The following is a 16,608-nucleotide window of genomic DNA, read 5'->3' as shown; positions in this document are numbered from 1 at the left end:
TTTCATTTTGAAGAACACAAGTTAGGTTTGGGAAGCCAGAAACTTTGGGAAACTGCCTTTTCAGTACCCTGTGATCAGGACTGTGCACTGTGGCTTAAATAAAATCTTATGCCAAGAAAAGATGGATTTTGCGTCCTATATAAATAATGTACATTTCCACAAATGGAAGGCCTTCTGCTTTTTCAAAGGCAGCAAACAATTCTGTGATCTTTGAGCAGAAGCAAGGTCTTGGCCATTTGAAATCTTCCTTAGCTCTCCCCTGGCTATGAAGCCATTGTCAGGTACTGGCCAGTCTCTCAGGTTTATCTGTGGAAATGTATACACCATGAAGACTAAAAATGTGCATTAAAAAAAGATAAATTTAGCGGGTAATTCTGTACCTGGTATCATAGTCTGTTTTTCTGTGGCTTTGTGTAAACTATCAGAAAACATGCTACTCTGCCCAATGAAGCATTCTTTTCTGAAAATCGCTGCATGGCCATGAAAAACCAACTTCCTTTCAGTTAGGCACAACTCTCTTGCTTTTTGGAATGATGAATATCGACGACAACCTATTATAGCAAAGAAGAGTTTTGACTTTGCTGTTATGCAAGGAGCTCCGTTTTGTGCACTCTGGTTGCAAAACCTAGTTTTCCACTGGCCCGCTCCTGCTGGAGCAGGAACTTTTATAGACATTTCCTTTGCTAGCGCATTATTTTGACAGATAACGTTGGCAACAAAGCATGCATGTCACTTCACGCAGAGATGTGCTAGTGCCCTGCCTAGTGTTTGCCAGTGCCCTGGAAGCTAAAACTGACTCTAGCCCGTTCTTCCTCCTCTCCTGATCCCCTGTTGCGCGAGATGCTCACAGCCAGGAGTTGCACTGGCGGTGGGGACTTCTTTGGCTTGTATTTTTGCCGCATATAAATAGTTACTGCTGCTAGGCGAAAAGGGGAACAAAGGGCTTTGTGAACCAGTTTCCAAGAGTGATTAAGCAAAACTTCACACTGTGTGTTGTGCATGGGGTGTTTTTCCTCCCTTCCCTCAGAACTGCGGTCTGTTTACTCCAGGCACACACCGCTTGACCAATGCTGATGAATCAATGCAGAGTCACCAGAGTAAGGGAACAGTTGTTGGACTGTAGCTGATGAGGCATGATGCCCTTTTCGTCCCACGTCAGGAGCATTCTGACCGGGAGACTGCAGCTAAACATTCTGTGCGCCCAAGAGATCCATGTGACGGTGGCCTGACTTTGACTTCACTGACTTGGCAAGGCCTTTAATGAGTTCAAACTTTAATGAAAGTTCAAACACGTTTTCTCCTTGTCTGTCTCTGCCGCCGCCCAGAATTTGCAGATTAGGAGTCATCTTGGTCACATTCATGCCACGTATTTTAAGCACTGTGATGCCACTTCAAGCAGCCATGACTTCCCCCCCCCCAAAGAATTCTGGGAGCTGTAGGGACTCCCTGTTCACCTCACAGTGATACAGTTCGTCTTTCCCAGGGAACTCTGGGAAAGATAGCTCTGCCAAGCGGAATAGGAGTCTCCGAACAACTCTGAGCACCCATTGCAAGCTGCAGCTCCCAGAATCCTTTGGGGAGAAGCCATTGCTGTTTAAAGTGGAACCATAGTGCTTTAAAAGTATGGCGTGAACATGGCCCTTCAATGCACCTTGCTTAATGGGAGGTTCTGTATATGGAAGGTCAGATAGATCCAGTCTTGTTGCAGTCGGTGTGTGGTGGTCAGAGCCCAGGTCACAAAATGCGGTTGAATAAATGAATGGCGCAAGCAGACATACATGGCTAAAAGAACTTGGATGCCCCTCCATAAATCCATTTATATTTTTATGACTCCTATGGCATTGAGCTCTTACAATGCTACCAAAAAAATTTTCCTTTTCTCCCTCCTTTCTGAAATCATTCTTCCCTCTCAGAAGCTGCTGATTGTTTCTCCATTAATTTTGATGTTGGCTGGCAAGCATTTTTCATTTTAAACTGTATAATAAATGGCGATGAGTGCAAACTCTACGTGCCATAATTCCCTGGGGAAAAAGGGATTGGTTGTTAGGGCACTCTAGGAATTGTAGCTCTGTGAGGCGAGGAGGTGGTCTCCCTAACAACTACCAGCACCATTAACAAACTCCAGCTCCCAGGATTCTTTGGGGAGAAGCCATGACCGTTCAAAGTGGTATCGCAGTGCTTTGAATGTATAATGCAGATGGGGCCTTTGTTGACTATAGCCCCTTGAGTTTGGGCTACTTGCTAGCAGAAGGGAATTCCCTACCTGCTGGAGGAGTCACAGTGAAGGAATCTCTCACCTGCCAACTTCATTTGACAGCCTAGGTGAAACCAAGTGGGTGTTCTTGGTTGATCTTTGAGATCGTAGTGAGGCATGAGGAAGGAAGTAGTTTCCTTAAGTATGCTAGGTAGAGCTTCAGAAGCCAAAGCCACTTATTTCAAATGTGGCTACTCCCGGATGAGTTGTTTCTTGCTTCCCAGAACTTGCAGCCATATTGAATATTTTCTGCTACGACACACTATGGCAGGGAGAACATTTCCTTCCCCAGCCAACCTCGTTTCCAAGTGGGTTGAACCCCTCTTCTCTCCTGTTTTGCTTTTAATTTCCAATTGGGAAGAAACAGGCTCTCCTGAGCACTAGTGTGCCTGCTGACTAACACAACGCTTTTTCCTGACTTTAGTGTTTTTCGTTTTTCGCTTGTTCCTCGGCTTCTATTTTCTTTCCCCCACCCCCTCTTTCCCCATCCAAGCAAACATCCATAGTGTCAGCGGAAGCTCATTCCAAAACATTGGTGCAGCTTCAGCTATTTTAAAACAGCAAACATGCTGGTAATATTTGTACCACAAATCTTGGTACCCCTTTGGTTCAAGTCAGGTACAGATATGTCATGGGATGGGGGCCAAGAGGAGTGTCTTCTTAGCGCTGTGCCAGGGTTACTTACATGTGCCTAAAATTAGATGAGCATAAAACATGTGGCAACCTCTTGTGGAGGTTTTTTAAGTGAGTGGGTGAACTTCAGTACAAAATACAAGTAAGCAAAATTCTTTGCCTTTGCATAGAGGCCAACAGCTAATGTGAGATTTTCTTGGATGTCATTTCCTTACCGCGGCTGCTCTGACAAACCCATGGCTTTGTGACTCTTTCCAGACCCGATATTCAGTAGGGCACAGCATTTTAACTTTTTCCGCCCCATAGCCCACTGCAGACCTTTGCACTTGTGGCGTTCAAGAGTTCTGACTAAAGCTATGCAAGCAAATGTTTAAGAACTGTAGTAGGAAATGCAAAGTTCATCCTCAACTAGTCAAGTTCATCCTGTCTGCTAATCTCTTCTACTTAGAAAGGCGTGTGGAAACAGCCTTCCTTCAGAAGTGCCTGTGTGTCCCACGTAGCACCACTGACAATTCCATTTTGTTAGGACAGGCACCCCCAAACTCTGCCCTCTAGCTGTTTTGGGACTACAGTTCCCATCATCCCTGACCCACTGGTCCTATTAGCTAGGGATGATGGGAGTTGTAATCCCAAAACAGCTGGAGGGCCGAGTTTAGGGGTGCCTGTGTTAGGACATTTGAGGTGTATTCATGCAGCCCATGCCCCCAACATGCCTCTGTGTGCTTCCCTCTCCACCTTACGCCGAACTTGTCCATGCTACATATACATGAGTAGAACTCCCATGACCAGGAACCTGGGCAAACCAATCTCGGCTTGCTCAGGATTCACACAATGCACCTCTTTGAAAGGGCATCACATCATTGCAGTACACTGAGGATGGGGGGTGGGGATCCTTGCAGTCACAAAAGGAACTTCCCAGGCAGAATGGCCACCCCCATGGCAAGTCTTCTCCAGCTGATCTCAATTGTGCTGAAAGGTAAGCGCACAATTTTAAATAAAGCTGACATCTACTCTTGTGCAGTTAGGCTTCCTTGTTCATCCTCCTCTGTCTAAAACAAGTTCTTCCTGGCAAAAGGAAAAGGAAAAGTCTTAATCTTACATGTTTCTGCTCTCTTCTAAAATCCCTTGACTATCTAGAAAGTACTTAATAAATTTTGCTACGGGCACACAGACAAAACAACAGTCCAGGCTCCCAAAGGTTGGAATTGTAGGTGAGTTTCCAAAGAGGCTGTTGCGTTGGCTGTAATATTAAGAGATGATAAACCTGGACTCAAACTCCCTGGGGATCCGAAGCATAAATTGCGAGAGTACAATATAAACCACAGTTGTTCCCTTGGAATGTGCAAGCAAATCAATATTTATCAAGTCTCACTAATGCACTTGTCAGATTAAATTCTCAAATATCCCGTTGAACATGCAGTGGGCTTATAAAATATGTAGACTTGGGCTATTTCTCCATCTCAACCGGCTGCCAACAAATGAGACAATAACATCCCAGTATGCTTTCTGTTTTAATATTCCGAACAGCTTTATTGAGGTTGCGAGTGCTTCATATCAAAGCAAGCATAGGAATAATTTTATTAAATCAGAAATATAATACTGTAAGAGAGGCCTGGTGGTATAGGCTCCTCCTGGTGATTTTCAATAATAATACTAAATCATTTATGAATTGGGTGGCTTGGTAATGTGGAGGTACCTCTGCAAAGTCACTAGGGGATTTATTAATCTTTGGCCCCCACCTTTCTTTGAAGGATCTTATATCATGACCCTTTTATCCACCCAATAACCCTGTAAGGTAGGTCAGCTTGCTGCCCTATCTCTTCAGACTATGTCTGGAACCTTTGGGGAATATTCATCTCCATACCTGTATTTATTGGATGCAGGCTTGTAAATAGCCACTCATCCGGCTGCCTACGATTAAAGGCAACCCTCAGGCAAAGAGGGTGGCATTGCTAATTGTTTTCATTCTGACACTCAAATGTTAGCCTAGTTCACTTTCAAACCTAAACTGCTGCTACTCATTTTAGGAGCACTTGAGCTTGGCTCACACTCAGGACTCAAGGCAATGTGTGTGCAAGAAAACTCCCGAGCAATTTTGCAGCACATTTGATGGGCACAGGTGTGCATGATTTTTTTTGGGGGGGGGGGTCACAGGTGTGAGGTGGTGGGTTGGGGAGAAACTTGATGCCAATTATACTTGGATAATTCAGTGTGGTGTGATCCTTAAGACATTGGTCTAGATCCCCACTTAGCCATGCAGGTTACTGGGTGACCTTTGGCCAATTACAGCCTTCTAGCCTAGAGAGCCAGTGTGGTGTAGTGGTTAAGAGCGGTAGACTCGTAATCTGGGGAACTGGGTTCGTGTCTCCGCTCCTCCACATGCAGCTGCTGGGTGACCTTGGGCCAGTCACGCTTCTTTGACGTCTCTCAGCCCCACTCACCTCAGAGTGTTTGTTGTGGGGGAGGAAGGGAAAGGAGAATGTTAGCCGCTTTGAGACTCCTTAAAGGGAGTGAAAGGCGGGATATCAAATCCAAACTCTTCTTCTTCTTCTTCGAACCTACATTGCAGGGTGTTTTTTTAGGTGAGATGGAAAGATAAAATGAACAAGAAAGAACCATCTGTGCACTCTGTGGAGCAAGGATAGGATCAAAACATAATCAGATGGCAGCATGCAGGGCAAGCTGTCTGCATAACACCAATGTGCTTGTTGCTTTTTAAACTCTCGGTAACATTGTGTAAAAAAATCGGTTTGTTGAGTAGCTAGCATGAACCCTGTACCTATCTACATTTTGTAGGTACAGAATTAATGATACTTAAACCTCTTGCATGGTGCTTTGTTTATCAGAGCTGAGCAGAAATGCCGTGTAGCTGAAATATGTAGGGGCTCCCAGATCTGTCCAGTGTTGACTGCTTCTACCCACAAAGCTTTGCAACCGGTGCTTGTAAAAGAAGACATGGCACTTTCAATTCCCCTAGCGTGGGAACGGGATGCTCCCATAGGGCTAATATTCAGCAAGCCTAAACAGAGCAAAGGTTTTCTGCAAAGCTGAAATAAGCCTTGGAAACAGCTTAAAATAGCCTGAAAATGGATAGTGGGACCCTCGCTTCTTAAAGGCCTTGTTTGTTTGCAAATTCCCAAAGGTGATTCCAACATGTTTTGTATACTGGGGGGGGGGGGGGGGTCTCTTTGAAACTGTATCTGCATCTGTGTAAACAGGCACATGCAAAACTGTACTTGCTTACGTATATTTTTTTGCCGAAAGCTTTTCTATAACATGGACCTGGGTGCAGAATGTTAAAGGTGAAAGAGGTCTATTGCTGTTGGTTCCCTGTTTGTAGCTTACTTCCCATCGCCAGTGTTCTATGTGCCTTGGAAAATTTTTGCTTGACTTTCCATAGTTCCAGCGCAAAAATCAGTGTGAAACTGTTTATAACCAGTCAGATGACATTCGTTCCGCAACCTGAATTTGGCCTCATTTGGCTTGTGTTTCTCGACACTTGAGACTAAAACTATGTCGGGAATGCTGTTTTCACCTAAGCTGTGCTGAACCGTGTTCCAAAACTTAACTACCAAGCAAGAACATAAAAAGCACCTGTTGGGTCAGGCCCAGCATCTTGTTTTTCTCACTGAGGAACCAGATGCCCTGAAAAACCCACAAGCACAGGACCTGAGCATCTTAGCACTCTTCCCCATTTGCATTTGCAGACATCTGCAGCACCTTTCTGCTCACCTGGGATTCTTAGCAACAGGTCTTCAGAGGCATCCTGCCTTAGACAGTGGCGGGGGTAGAAGAAAGCAACTGTGGCTGATAGCCATTGATTTTTAATTTTTATTTTTGGAAAGGATTACCAATTTTAATTCTGTTTCAAATTCCAAAAACACTTTGAAGGACTCACATTCCTCCTCAACTCTCTTCGCGTATACCAAATAATTCATTCAGTTTAATAAACAGGCAGTCTTGAATAAATAGATAATGTTGAATAATATGTTGCCCAGAGCCAGTCTGAAACAGTGACAAAGTTTAATCAGTATAACAAGTGGAAGTTGCAAATCTACAACTAAGTCTACCATGGTGGAAGAAACTGGGCAATTTACCCCTTCTGGCCTGAACCTATGGCCTTTGCCTGTCTTTAAATTCAGAGGCTGTATTGCCATATCTAAGTCCTTCAGTGACGGTACAGAACGCAGTCTGGGTTTTCTCTGCATGTCGCAGCAGAGCTGTATGCAGTATCATACATGACCACCAAGCTGCTGCTAGAATGCGCACACCTGTTACTGCACAGGGCAGACCCCAAAAAAGGAGGCTGCCAGGTTTTCATCTAGGGCAAGCTGATAGCCATTGATAACTGTTTGTCTAATACTCTTTTAAAGCCATCCAAGTTGGTGGCCATCACTGCCTCTTGTAGGAGAAATTTCCGTAGGTTATTTTTATTTTTATTAAGGATTTTCCATAGTTAACCATGTGTTGTGTGAAGAGGTGCACTTCTTTTCCCATTCCTTGAATCTTCCAAAATTCAGCTTCATTGAATGTTCATTCATTCGTTCATTAAAATTTATATACCGCCCTATACCTGGGGGTCTCAGTTCACAGAATAAAAGCAAGATATAAAAGCACAACATGCCTAATAGAAATAAAAACAGCAACTCAATACCCCCCCACACCAAAGAAAGAAACATGTTAAAAGGGCATAGGATGTAAATCGGATCAACCAAAGGCCTGATTAAAGAGGAACGTTTTTGCCTGGCACCTAAAGGTGTATAATGAAGGCACCCAGGTGAACTTCCCTGGGGAGAGCATTCCACAGACTTACTGTGATAGATGTGCCTGCTCTTGTTGCACCGTGAGGTCAAGAACTACGTACTTAATACCCATTCCAGCATCTGATTCTGGACTTCTCTCTGCCACTGCCTCCCCCTCAGCTGTAGGGCAGCTGTAAGTGCCCCCCCCGTGGTGTTTCACCCAGTGTGCCCCCCCCCCCAGCTACACCTCTGACCCATTCAAAAATCCTACAAATAGCATCCCTGAAGTTGCAGGCTTATAGGGAATGCGGCTTGTAACTGGGGAAAAATCAATAGCTTTTGCTTATCTTATCTTTTCATCTTATCTTTTCACCTCCCTTCTTCTTGCACAGGTGACTGAAAGAGAAGTTTTAGCAGGTGACTTGGCAACAGGTGCGCAGCACCTAATCGAGCTTGCACTTCCTCATTTGCAAAGCAGTTTCCTTGATAGCAGAGCTAAGTTGCCGCAAAGAAGTAAAGTCCACCAGTAATTACGGATTACACATTAACATGTCGTAATCTGGAGCTCGATGATCTCTGCCTGCCTGTGTGTGGAGTGCTCTCTTTCTCTCTTATTAAATGTCATGGCACAAATGGATCTGTTTAACTTTAGGAGAAGCAGCTTCTTTGCTGGTTTTATGCATCTGATGACGTAGGCTGTTGAATAGAAAGGTTTGTGCCACAGCAAGCATGTTGCTTACTCAGAGGTGCCAGATCACTTATTCCTCCTCACATATTGTAAGCATTCCGTCCCCTCAATACAGCAGCCTATTTCTCTTCTTCCAAAACACAAACAATATTGGCTTGCTTCTCTGTCAGCAGTTTAACACTTTTTCTTAATAGAGCTCCCCGCTGGGTTATTGCAGAAGTGCAGCAAGGAATCTGGCACTCTGCCCTGTTTATCCTTTACAAACCACCTGCTTTTTTGGAGAAAATACGTAGCACTTGAGGGGATATGGCAATCTCATTTAGTGCTGTTTCTGTTCTTTTGAGGGGTGGGTATTGTTTTTATTGTTAAACTTGGTGGTGCTTTTCTTCAGTTGAGTGTGCAGGTCGGCAAGCGTATGATCATAAATTTGGGGGAGAGCGTTGGCCGCTGCCCTAATCTAGAGAACAGCTCTAGTGCAGTGCAAGGAATCACGCTAGATTCCTTTGCCCCCCCCCCCATTTCTGTTGCGCAACAGACCACGTGCCCTGTTTAACTTTGGCCGCAGGGAAGAAGTACAGTGGTACCTCGGGTTACATATGCTTCAGGTTACAGACTCTGCTAATCCAGAAATAGTACCTCGGGTTAAGAACTTTGCTTCAGGATAAGAACAGAAATCACGTAGCAGCTGTGCGGCGGCAGCAGGAGGCCCCATTAGCTAAAGTGGTGCTTCAGGTTAAGAACAGTTTCAGGTTAAGAACAGACCTCCGGAACGAATTAAGTACTTAACCCGAGGTACCACTGTACTAAATGGTGGCATCATAAATAAATTGGAGCATTTGACTCACAAGGGGTTTTTTGGGGGGTGGGAGCGTGCACCTGGTTCCTGTCTGATTAGCATTTTGCATCCAACTGATAGCCTAAGTAGGTGTGTAGCCTCTCAGCAAAAATTATGCATGACTGCAGAGTGAGGGGGAGGAAGGTGTTGTCCCAGAACTGATGCAAGGAAAATCCATCTTACCCAGGAATGTTCTCCCTGATGTGGGGCAAGGACATGCAGATCCTACAACGCCTGCGTTCTGTTTTGTATTCATTCTTCTGGCTTGTATTCCTTGCTCCTAATAGCTCGCTGCTTTTATATATATATATATATATATATATGTATATGTCTCTCCCAGCACAAAACCCAGTCAGTCAGGTTATGCAATTGACATGCATGCTCTTAAAATGTAAATAACTCCTGCTATGGTGTGCAGGGAGGTGTTTGACACCATTCCTACACACACACACACCGTGGTCCCAGATTTGAAGCATCTGCCCTCCCGAAAAAGCAGCAGCTGCTGGAGGAGAGGGTGGTTATTTGCAACGGTGCTGTGGAATAAAAGGATGGAGCCCAGTTGCTTTTGTCCTGATCTTCCACAAGTCGCTTTTTAAAAGTGGATGATTAATTTATTAATAAATTGCTTATATACCCCTGGTTTTTTCCCGAGGAGATTGAGCTGATATGCATCATTCTCCTCTTCCTCCTATTACATTCTCACAAGAACCCTGTGAGGTAGGTTAAGCTGAGAGGTTGCGTTTGCGGAACGGTGGGTCGTATTTGGTTTGCCTCCCAGTCTGTAGAACAAGCATGGCCAAACTTGGCCCTCCAGCTGTTTTGGGACTACAATTCCCATCATCCCTGACCCCTGGTCCTGTTAGCTAGGGATGATGGGAGTTGTATTCCCAAAACAGCTGGAGGGCCAAGTTTGGCCATGCCTGCTATAGGAGGAAGAATTGGCAAAGCTTCGCAACTGCTGAAACGTCATAACTTCCAGTCGCTTCTTGAATGGATAGAGAAAACTGAATTGTTTTCCTTTTCTCTTCTCCCTCCCCACAGGGGCCATGAGTTTTTAGTCGACTTGAATGGTTTGGCACTCTATGACACGACTGAATTTGACCAGCTGAGGAGGCTGTCTACGCCTGTGTGTACAGGTTCCAACTCCAACTACTACACCATCTGGAAGTATTTCTGCAGGGATCATTTTGGCTGGAGAGAATATTCAGAGGTATTTCACCACCACCATCGCCCTTAAATTTCAGGAATAATGTTGGGGGATATGGGAAGCCTTGGTTCATGATGCCCCCCGCTGCATGGTCTTTGTTATAAATCACCATTAACTAGCCTAACCTGCTTTGCAAGATGCTCAAGGATAAATGAAAAGGCTGTGTGTAAACTGGTAGCCTTTTCTGTATCCAGAAAAATAGCTACGCGTGCAAAGTTTTGCAAGCTCACTGGGACTCCCCAAATCTACTTTGCCCCCCAAATTGCTCTTGGGTTTCTCCAGACTTTCCGGGGCAGATTTTGCAGCAGGGCACAGGTGGGTGAGGAAGAGGAGAGGAAGTATCCATTGACCAGTTCAGGGCTAGTCAATGTTATGCACTCCAGATGTGGCTGGACTCTCAAGTCGCCCCAGCTCCAACCAGTATAGCCAATGGTCAGGGATGATGGGAGTTGCAATCTAGCAACAGTCAGATCTTGGGGAGTGCTGGGTTGGCAGGAAAACTCTTGACATGTTTGCAGAAACAAGACCTTGCGCAACTGCTCACTGATTGGCCCTTCAAGGAGCACCCAAGTGATGCTTAACACCGTTAACTTTCACGAGAGAGGTTTACATATGCCTGCGTCCTCTCCTTCTGGAAGCTGAAGACTGCAAAGGCCATTCAATTTAATCAGCTTCTGCTCAGTTGTTCCAACTTTCATTTCAGTGTGACGGAAAGGTGGAGGGGGGGTGGTTGCGAACCATAATCCTTCAGGATAATGCATATAGCGGTGCTTAGCACTATCTTTAATGACAGCAGAACTGGAAAACCCTGCCATAAAAAAAACAAAAAACAGTGGGGGAAACCAAAGTTTATTTGCACCGGTGGTGTGGATTATTAAATATTTACTTAGGTTTGTTTGTTTGTTTTTTTAAAAAGCCCGTTGTGCGATTGATAGAAGAAGCCAACTACCGAGGGCTGGCAGAGGTCCGGTTTGTTACGTGGCACAACCGTTACGTCCTGAACATTAAAGATGGCTTCCAGCAGAATTCGTGCATTCGAAGAGAAATCAAGAGGAGACCTTTCTTCCGCTCCTGTGTGATCCTCATGCCATACTTGCAGTAAGTGATGGGACTCCCTTTCGGCAGCGACCGTTGTTGTGGGGCAAATGGACATGGGTGAACCCCCTACAACCCCTTTCCTAACGCTGGAGTGCCCATGTTTCTTTACGGAGATGTCTTGACTTACCCAAATGTTAATGAATGGTGACCTTCTGATTTTTTTCAGAGGGCTTAACTGCATAGGATCATGCTTTAGGTGCACCTAACCCCATCTATTACAGCTCCCTCTGACTTCGTAGATGTCCTTGCAATCAGTTGTTCTGGATTCCGTTAAGGGAATGCTGAACACCTGCATTTCAGTTGCACTTCTATTTATCCAACTTCTGTGTATGACCTCTGTGCTTACCATACTCTCTTCTAGGTCCCCTAGCTGTATTATGGGAATTTCTGTTCTGATATTCCTTGCGTTATTTCCCCAGCACTGTATAGAAGATGGTCAATAAGGGGAGCAGCTCTGGAAATTTTGCATTAGTGGGCAATAACAGAACCAATCACTATGACAGTTCATCAGGCCTTTTAGGATTGGATAATAATTCCCAGGAGCTGGTGCCTGACCCTGGGGAGGCTCCTGTCCTTTTTGCAATCTGCTTGTTGATGCTCTATTGGTCAGAGGAATGGTATTGGGTGGGGTTTTGCCTTCACCCCACATTATAGAGGCTTAGGAGCCCTGTTGGTGGTGGGCTGGGCTACCTGGCTAGCTCCCTAAGAGGCGAACCTCCTTTAGTATGGGTAGTTGCCGCTTCAAAATTAGTTAATGGAGGAGCAGCTATGACAGTCTGTTCATAGGAATCACAAGGTCTTATAGCACCTTTAAGGACCAGCTGTTATTGCAGCTTTTGGGAATATAACCCTTCATCATATGCATCCCTTGGGTTCTGCTCCACAAGACTTTTAGGTCAAAAGACTTGCGTGTGGTTTGAAACTACCAGAAATTCAGCAGGAATAAAACTGATCTAGGGTGCTTCCTGCAACTGGAAGTAGAATGGCAACTTGGATTCCAGGCTTCTAACTAGCCAAGTGGGCATTGCCCCTTCCCCAAATGTTGGAAGGGGAGGTAGTTTCTCCACCCCCCCCTTTCTTTCATTGGGCCATTATGCGTTTGGGGGAGAATTAAATACTCCCTTTCCCCTCACTGTACTTCTGGTTGTCCTCTACAGTTTGAGGGAAACAGAACGGAAGGAAATGCTATAAAGGCGCAATTCTGTTCGGAAATTGAAAAAATTAGTAGTGAACAGAGTTGCTTCCTAGAGAGGAGAGACAGACCATAGAGAGGAAAGCGGCTAGAGCAATCTGATTGGTCAGAACATCGGCACAGTGGGCCTTTTACACATGGGGAAACTGTGCGGAAATTCCATTGAGCTTATATATATATAGATATATAGATATAGATATATAGATATATATATAATCTGGTGTGTTTTTTCTGAACTCTGTGAAGAAGAAAAGGAAAGGGAAACCTGGGGGGGGGGGACACACCTTGTTCACAACTCTGTACAAAGAGAGTGGAAAACATGCCTCTTTCCATTGTTAAGTGCCCAGTGCAGTAGCAGCCTTAATGAAGTCCATTGCTGCCAACTGTACCCTGGCTTTGAACACCTAGTGTTCGGGTTTTAAATACACGGAAGTGTGTTCCGTGGTCTGTGCTCGTGGGACCTTCGTGCTGGCAGCTTAATGTTCCGGGAACTGTGTCTCCTTCAGGTGACACTCTCCATCATAGGAGGGGTAGGATTCCTCACCCGGGACTGGCTTGAGCAGATGCAGGAATGATCACTAGGACAGGTCATACGCATCAAAAACATGCTGTGTTTCTGCAGCCCAGTGAAAAATTCCACGATAACTCCGTGTCCGTGGATCCCAGTAATATTATCATACGAGCTGCTGCTATTCCGATGGTCCTTTTGCCCCTAGCTTTCTAAATTAAAAACTTAGGCTTGAAGGTATAATGGTATATCATGCGATTGTTCCCAAGTATGACCCGCAACCTAGATAACTATGATGTTCCTCCTCCAGTCCTAAGAGGCAGTGTGCTTCTGAATATCCATCGGCTGGAAACTACAGGAGGGGAGAGTGCATGCTGTTGCACTCATTTATTTTATTTTTATTCGTTGAATTTATATCTTGCCCTATATCTGCAAGTCTCCCGTGGGCACCTGGTTGGCCACTGTGAGAACAGCATGCTGGACTAGATGGGTCATTGGGTCGATCCAGGAGGGTGGTTCTTATAGTGAACAGTTGCCCTGCTCCAAACAAAAGAAATCTTGTTTCCAAATACTTATAAAAGTACATATTCTGATTACTATTTTGTTGTTGTTGTGTTGATCCAATATCCCAATTTCTCTCCACCCTAGGACTCTTGGTGGCAGCCCCACAGTACCTGTGGTGCCGACAACCGACTCGCAAGTCTTATCCCCGACTGCCGTTACCTCTCCAAACTTCTACCCTGAAACGTGGGTCAGCATGGATCCAGCTCAGGACTTTGTCCAAGTGCCTGTGTCAAAGGAAGACAAAAGCTACAGAACCATTTACAATCTCTTTCATAAGACTGTGCCAGAGACCAAATACAAAATTTTGAAAATACTGCGAGTTCAGAACCAGTTTTTGTGGGAGAAGTATAAGAGGTGAGCCAACACGTATAATAACAGTTCTCCTCCGCCTTATTAATTGGGGAAAACCTCACCGCTTTCGTTGGGGGAGGATTGTTGAGTTGGAAGAGGGGGGGCCCTCAAACGTCATCTGGTCCAACCAGCTGCATATTGCAGGAAATCCAGTACTGCAACGTCCCTGTAAAATGAATTTGCCCAGTTGTGAAGTGCAGTTTTATTGTTAATACAAAGTGTAGGGGGGTCTGCAGATCCAGTTTGTTAAAAATGAGTAGCTGTTTTAGCAAGTTGTGTACCCAATCGAAAACACTGGAGTTGTGGGAGCATGTTTGATTCTGGCTCTTCATTGTTAGGAATTCTAGCAAAAGCCCAGAAATTCCTCTGAAGCACCCAGAGAGCTGTCACTTCCTGTTCTACCATTTTGGGGTTGGTTGGTGGTTTTTGTTTTGTTTTTTTTTAGAAAGGAGAAGTCCTTTTGTTGAACCTGGCAGCTCAGGACTTTGAGGAGTAATTGTTCCTTTTGGAGAGCTCTTAAAAGTGATCAGTTTGAATTGAAGTTTGCTAGCCTCTTTCTAAATTTGCTAAACCGGGGACACATTTTGCTGCAAGGGAGACTAAGGCAAAACTATGTGGGGTGGGGAGGCGGCCCATCTTCCAGTCTAGGTGGAGTGTTTTACCTGTGCATCAGAAAACCAACTAAGTTTGTTATTGGTATGAGCTTTCGTGTGCATGCACACTTCTTCAGATACACTGAAACAGAAGTCACCAGATCCTTATATATAGTGAGAGGGTGTGGAGGGGTATTACTCAGAAGGGTGGTGGGAATGGGTGATTGGCTGATAGGTGTGGTAAACCTGTTGACAACTGTTAACAGTGACTTCTGTTTTCCCGCTTCCAGGAAAAAGGAGTACATGTGTAAAAAGATGACAGGACTGGACCGGATTATGAACGAAAGACATTTGTTCCACGGCACCTCGCAGGATGTGGTCGACGGAATCTGCAAGCATAATTTTGACCCCCGGGTCTGTGGGAAGCATGCCACCATGTTTGGGCAAGGCAGCTACTTTGCCCGCAAAGCCAGCTACTCGCACAACTTCTCAAAGCGCTCTCCCAAAGGGATCCACTATATGTTCCTGGCTAAAGTCCTGACGGGGAGGTACACGGTCGGCAACCACACCATGCGAAGACCTCCGCCCGTCAACCCCAACAGCATCACCAGCGACCTCTACGACTCCTGCGTGGACAACTACTTCGAACCTCAGATCTTCGTCATTTTCAACGACGACCAGAGCTACCCCTATTTCGTAATCCAATATGAAGAAGTTAGTAATGTCGTTGTGATCTGAGAACAGAATGGGGGGGGCGGAGTGTGTGGAAAAAAGAGAGAATTGCTTCATGTTGATTTATTGTTGTTGTAACAACCTTTTTTTAACCTGATATTTGTAGAATTGGATCCCTTTTGCTGCGGAAGGGGGAAAAGAAACAATTGCGGAACTCTGAATAAAGATGCTAAGGGGCTAGGGAGGGCGGGGGCAGAAAAAAAAGACATTTTTAAAACTCCTGAAAAAGACCAATTGTGCACTTGCTATATTCTGTGCAAACTGTAAATATTTTTCCATTGTTTATAGTCGAGGGGAGAAAAGAAAAACCTGTGCCTTTTGTTATAAACACTATTTATGTTAGTAAACTTAATGTTTTAAAAAAAGAACCTTGACGTGTGCGTCTTAAATGCTTATTTGTAGTCTTGCTTGCCTGGTTATGCTTGGCACCATTCTCAGGCTGCCAATGTTTGCTCCTTGGCTCCATGCTGCAAATTGTTCTTCCTGCTGATTTGTGCAAATCAAGCTGCTGTTCAAGGCACAGGGATAGCCTAGCCCAGCTTTCCTTCTTCCTGGGCAGCTGACATTCCATGCCAAGCCCAAAGAGCAGAAAAACCCGCAGAGAGGAGTTTTCTTGGTTCAGATGCTGCTGCAAAACAGCCTCTACTAGCAATCCAAGTTCATATGTCAATGTTAAACCTCTTGCTTATAAAGCATTGCTGCTTCCGTCTTCTGCCGCCTCCTAGCACAAAGATTTCTCAAACTTGAATTTAGGTTGTGGCCACAGCAGTGATATCCCATACAAGTCTCTGCAGGTAGCATCTGGGAAACACATCTCCCCCTAGAGCAAGGGTGGGGAAGCTCTTTTCCCGCAAGGCCACTTTCCCCCCAAACCATGCTCACCCCCCGAGTGACGTCAGCTGATGGGCTGCGTTCAGGCCTGCTTTGTGTGCTCATGTTCTTTGCAGGGAATGTGCTGGTGAAGCAGAACTTGCTCCCGTGCATCAACCTTTGACAGGCGGGCCAGCACTGAAGGTGATCTCGAGTTTGCATGAATGAGTGAGAGCTTGATTTTGGCGCCTTTAACTAGGACCCGTTAAAGCTAGTGAATTGCCAGCATGTAAAAAGCGGGCATTGGGCTGGAAAAGTCCAGTTTCAGGGTTGGAGGGAAGCTGCATGTGGGCAGCTGATGAGAATGAGAAGTGAGTCCAGAAATGAAGTCATCGCACAGC

The 16,608-nt window shown here is 45.2% G+C and overlaps 1 protein-coding gene across 2 annotated transcripts in view; it reads left to right on the top strand.

Moving 5' to 3' along the window:
- TIPARP (TCDD inducible poly(ADP-ribose) polymerase) overlaps positions 1-15,765 on the top strand; it is a 28,846-nt gene extending 13,081 nt beyond the window's left edge. For both annotated transcript variants that reach the window (XM_081007936.1, XM_081007937.1), the window contains exons 3-6: positions 10,194-10,362; positions 11,276-11,457; positions 13,806-14,075; positions 14,956-15,765. In XM_081007936.1, coding sequence (XP_080864062.1) covers positions 10,194-10,362; positions 11,276-11,457; positions 13,806-14,075; positions 14,956-15,403 — 1,069 coding nt within the window. In that variant the 3' untranslated portion in view covers positions 15,404-15,765. The remainder of the gene's footprint in view (positions 1-10,193; positions 10,363-11,275; positions 11,458-13,805; positions 14,076-14,955) is intronic.
- The last annotated feature ends 843 nt before the right edge of the window (positions 15,766-16,608 follow it).

Source organism: Podarcis pityusensis (assembly GCF_964106645.2).
Source record: "Podarcis pityusensis genome assembly, chromosome: 5".
Taxonomy (NCBI): Eukaryota; Metazoa; Chordata; class Lepidosauria; order Squamata; family Lacertidae; genus Podarcis; species Podarcis pityusensis.
The sequence above is the reverse complement of the archived record's forward strand: the minus strand, read 5'-3'. Positions and strand labels throughout refer to the sequence as shown.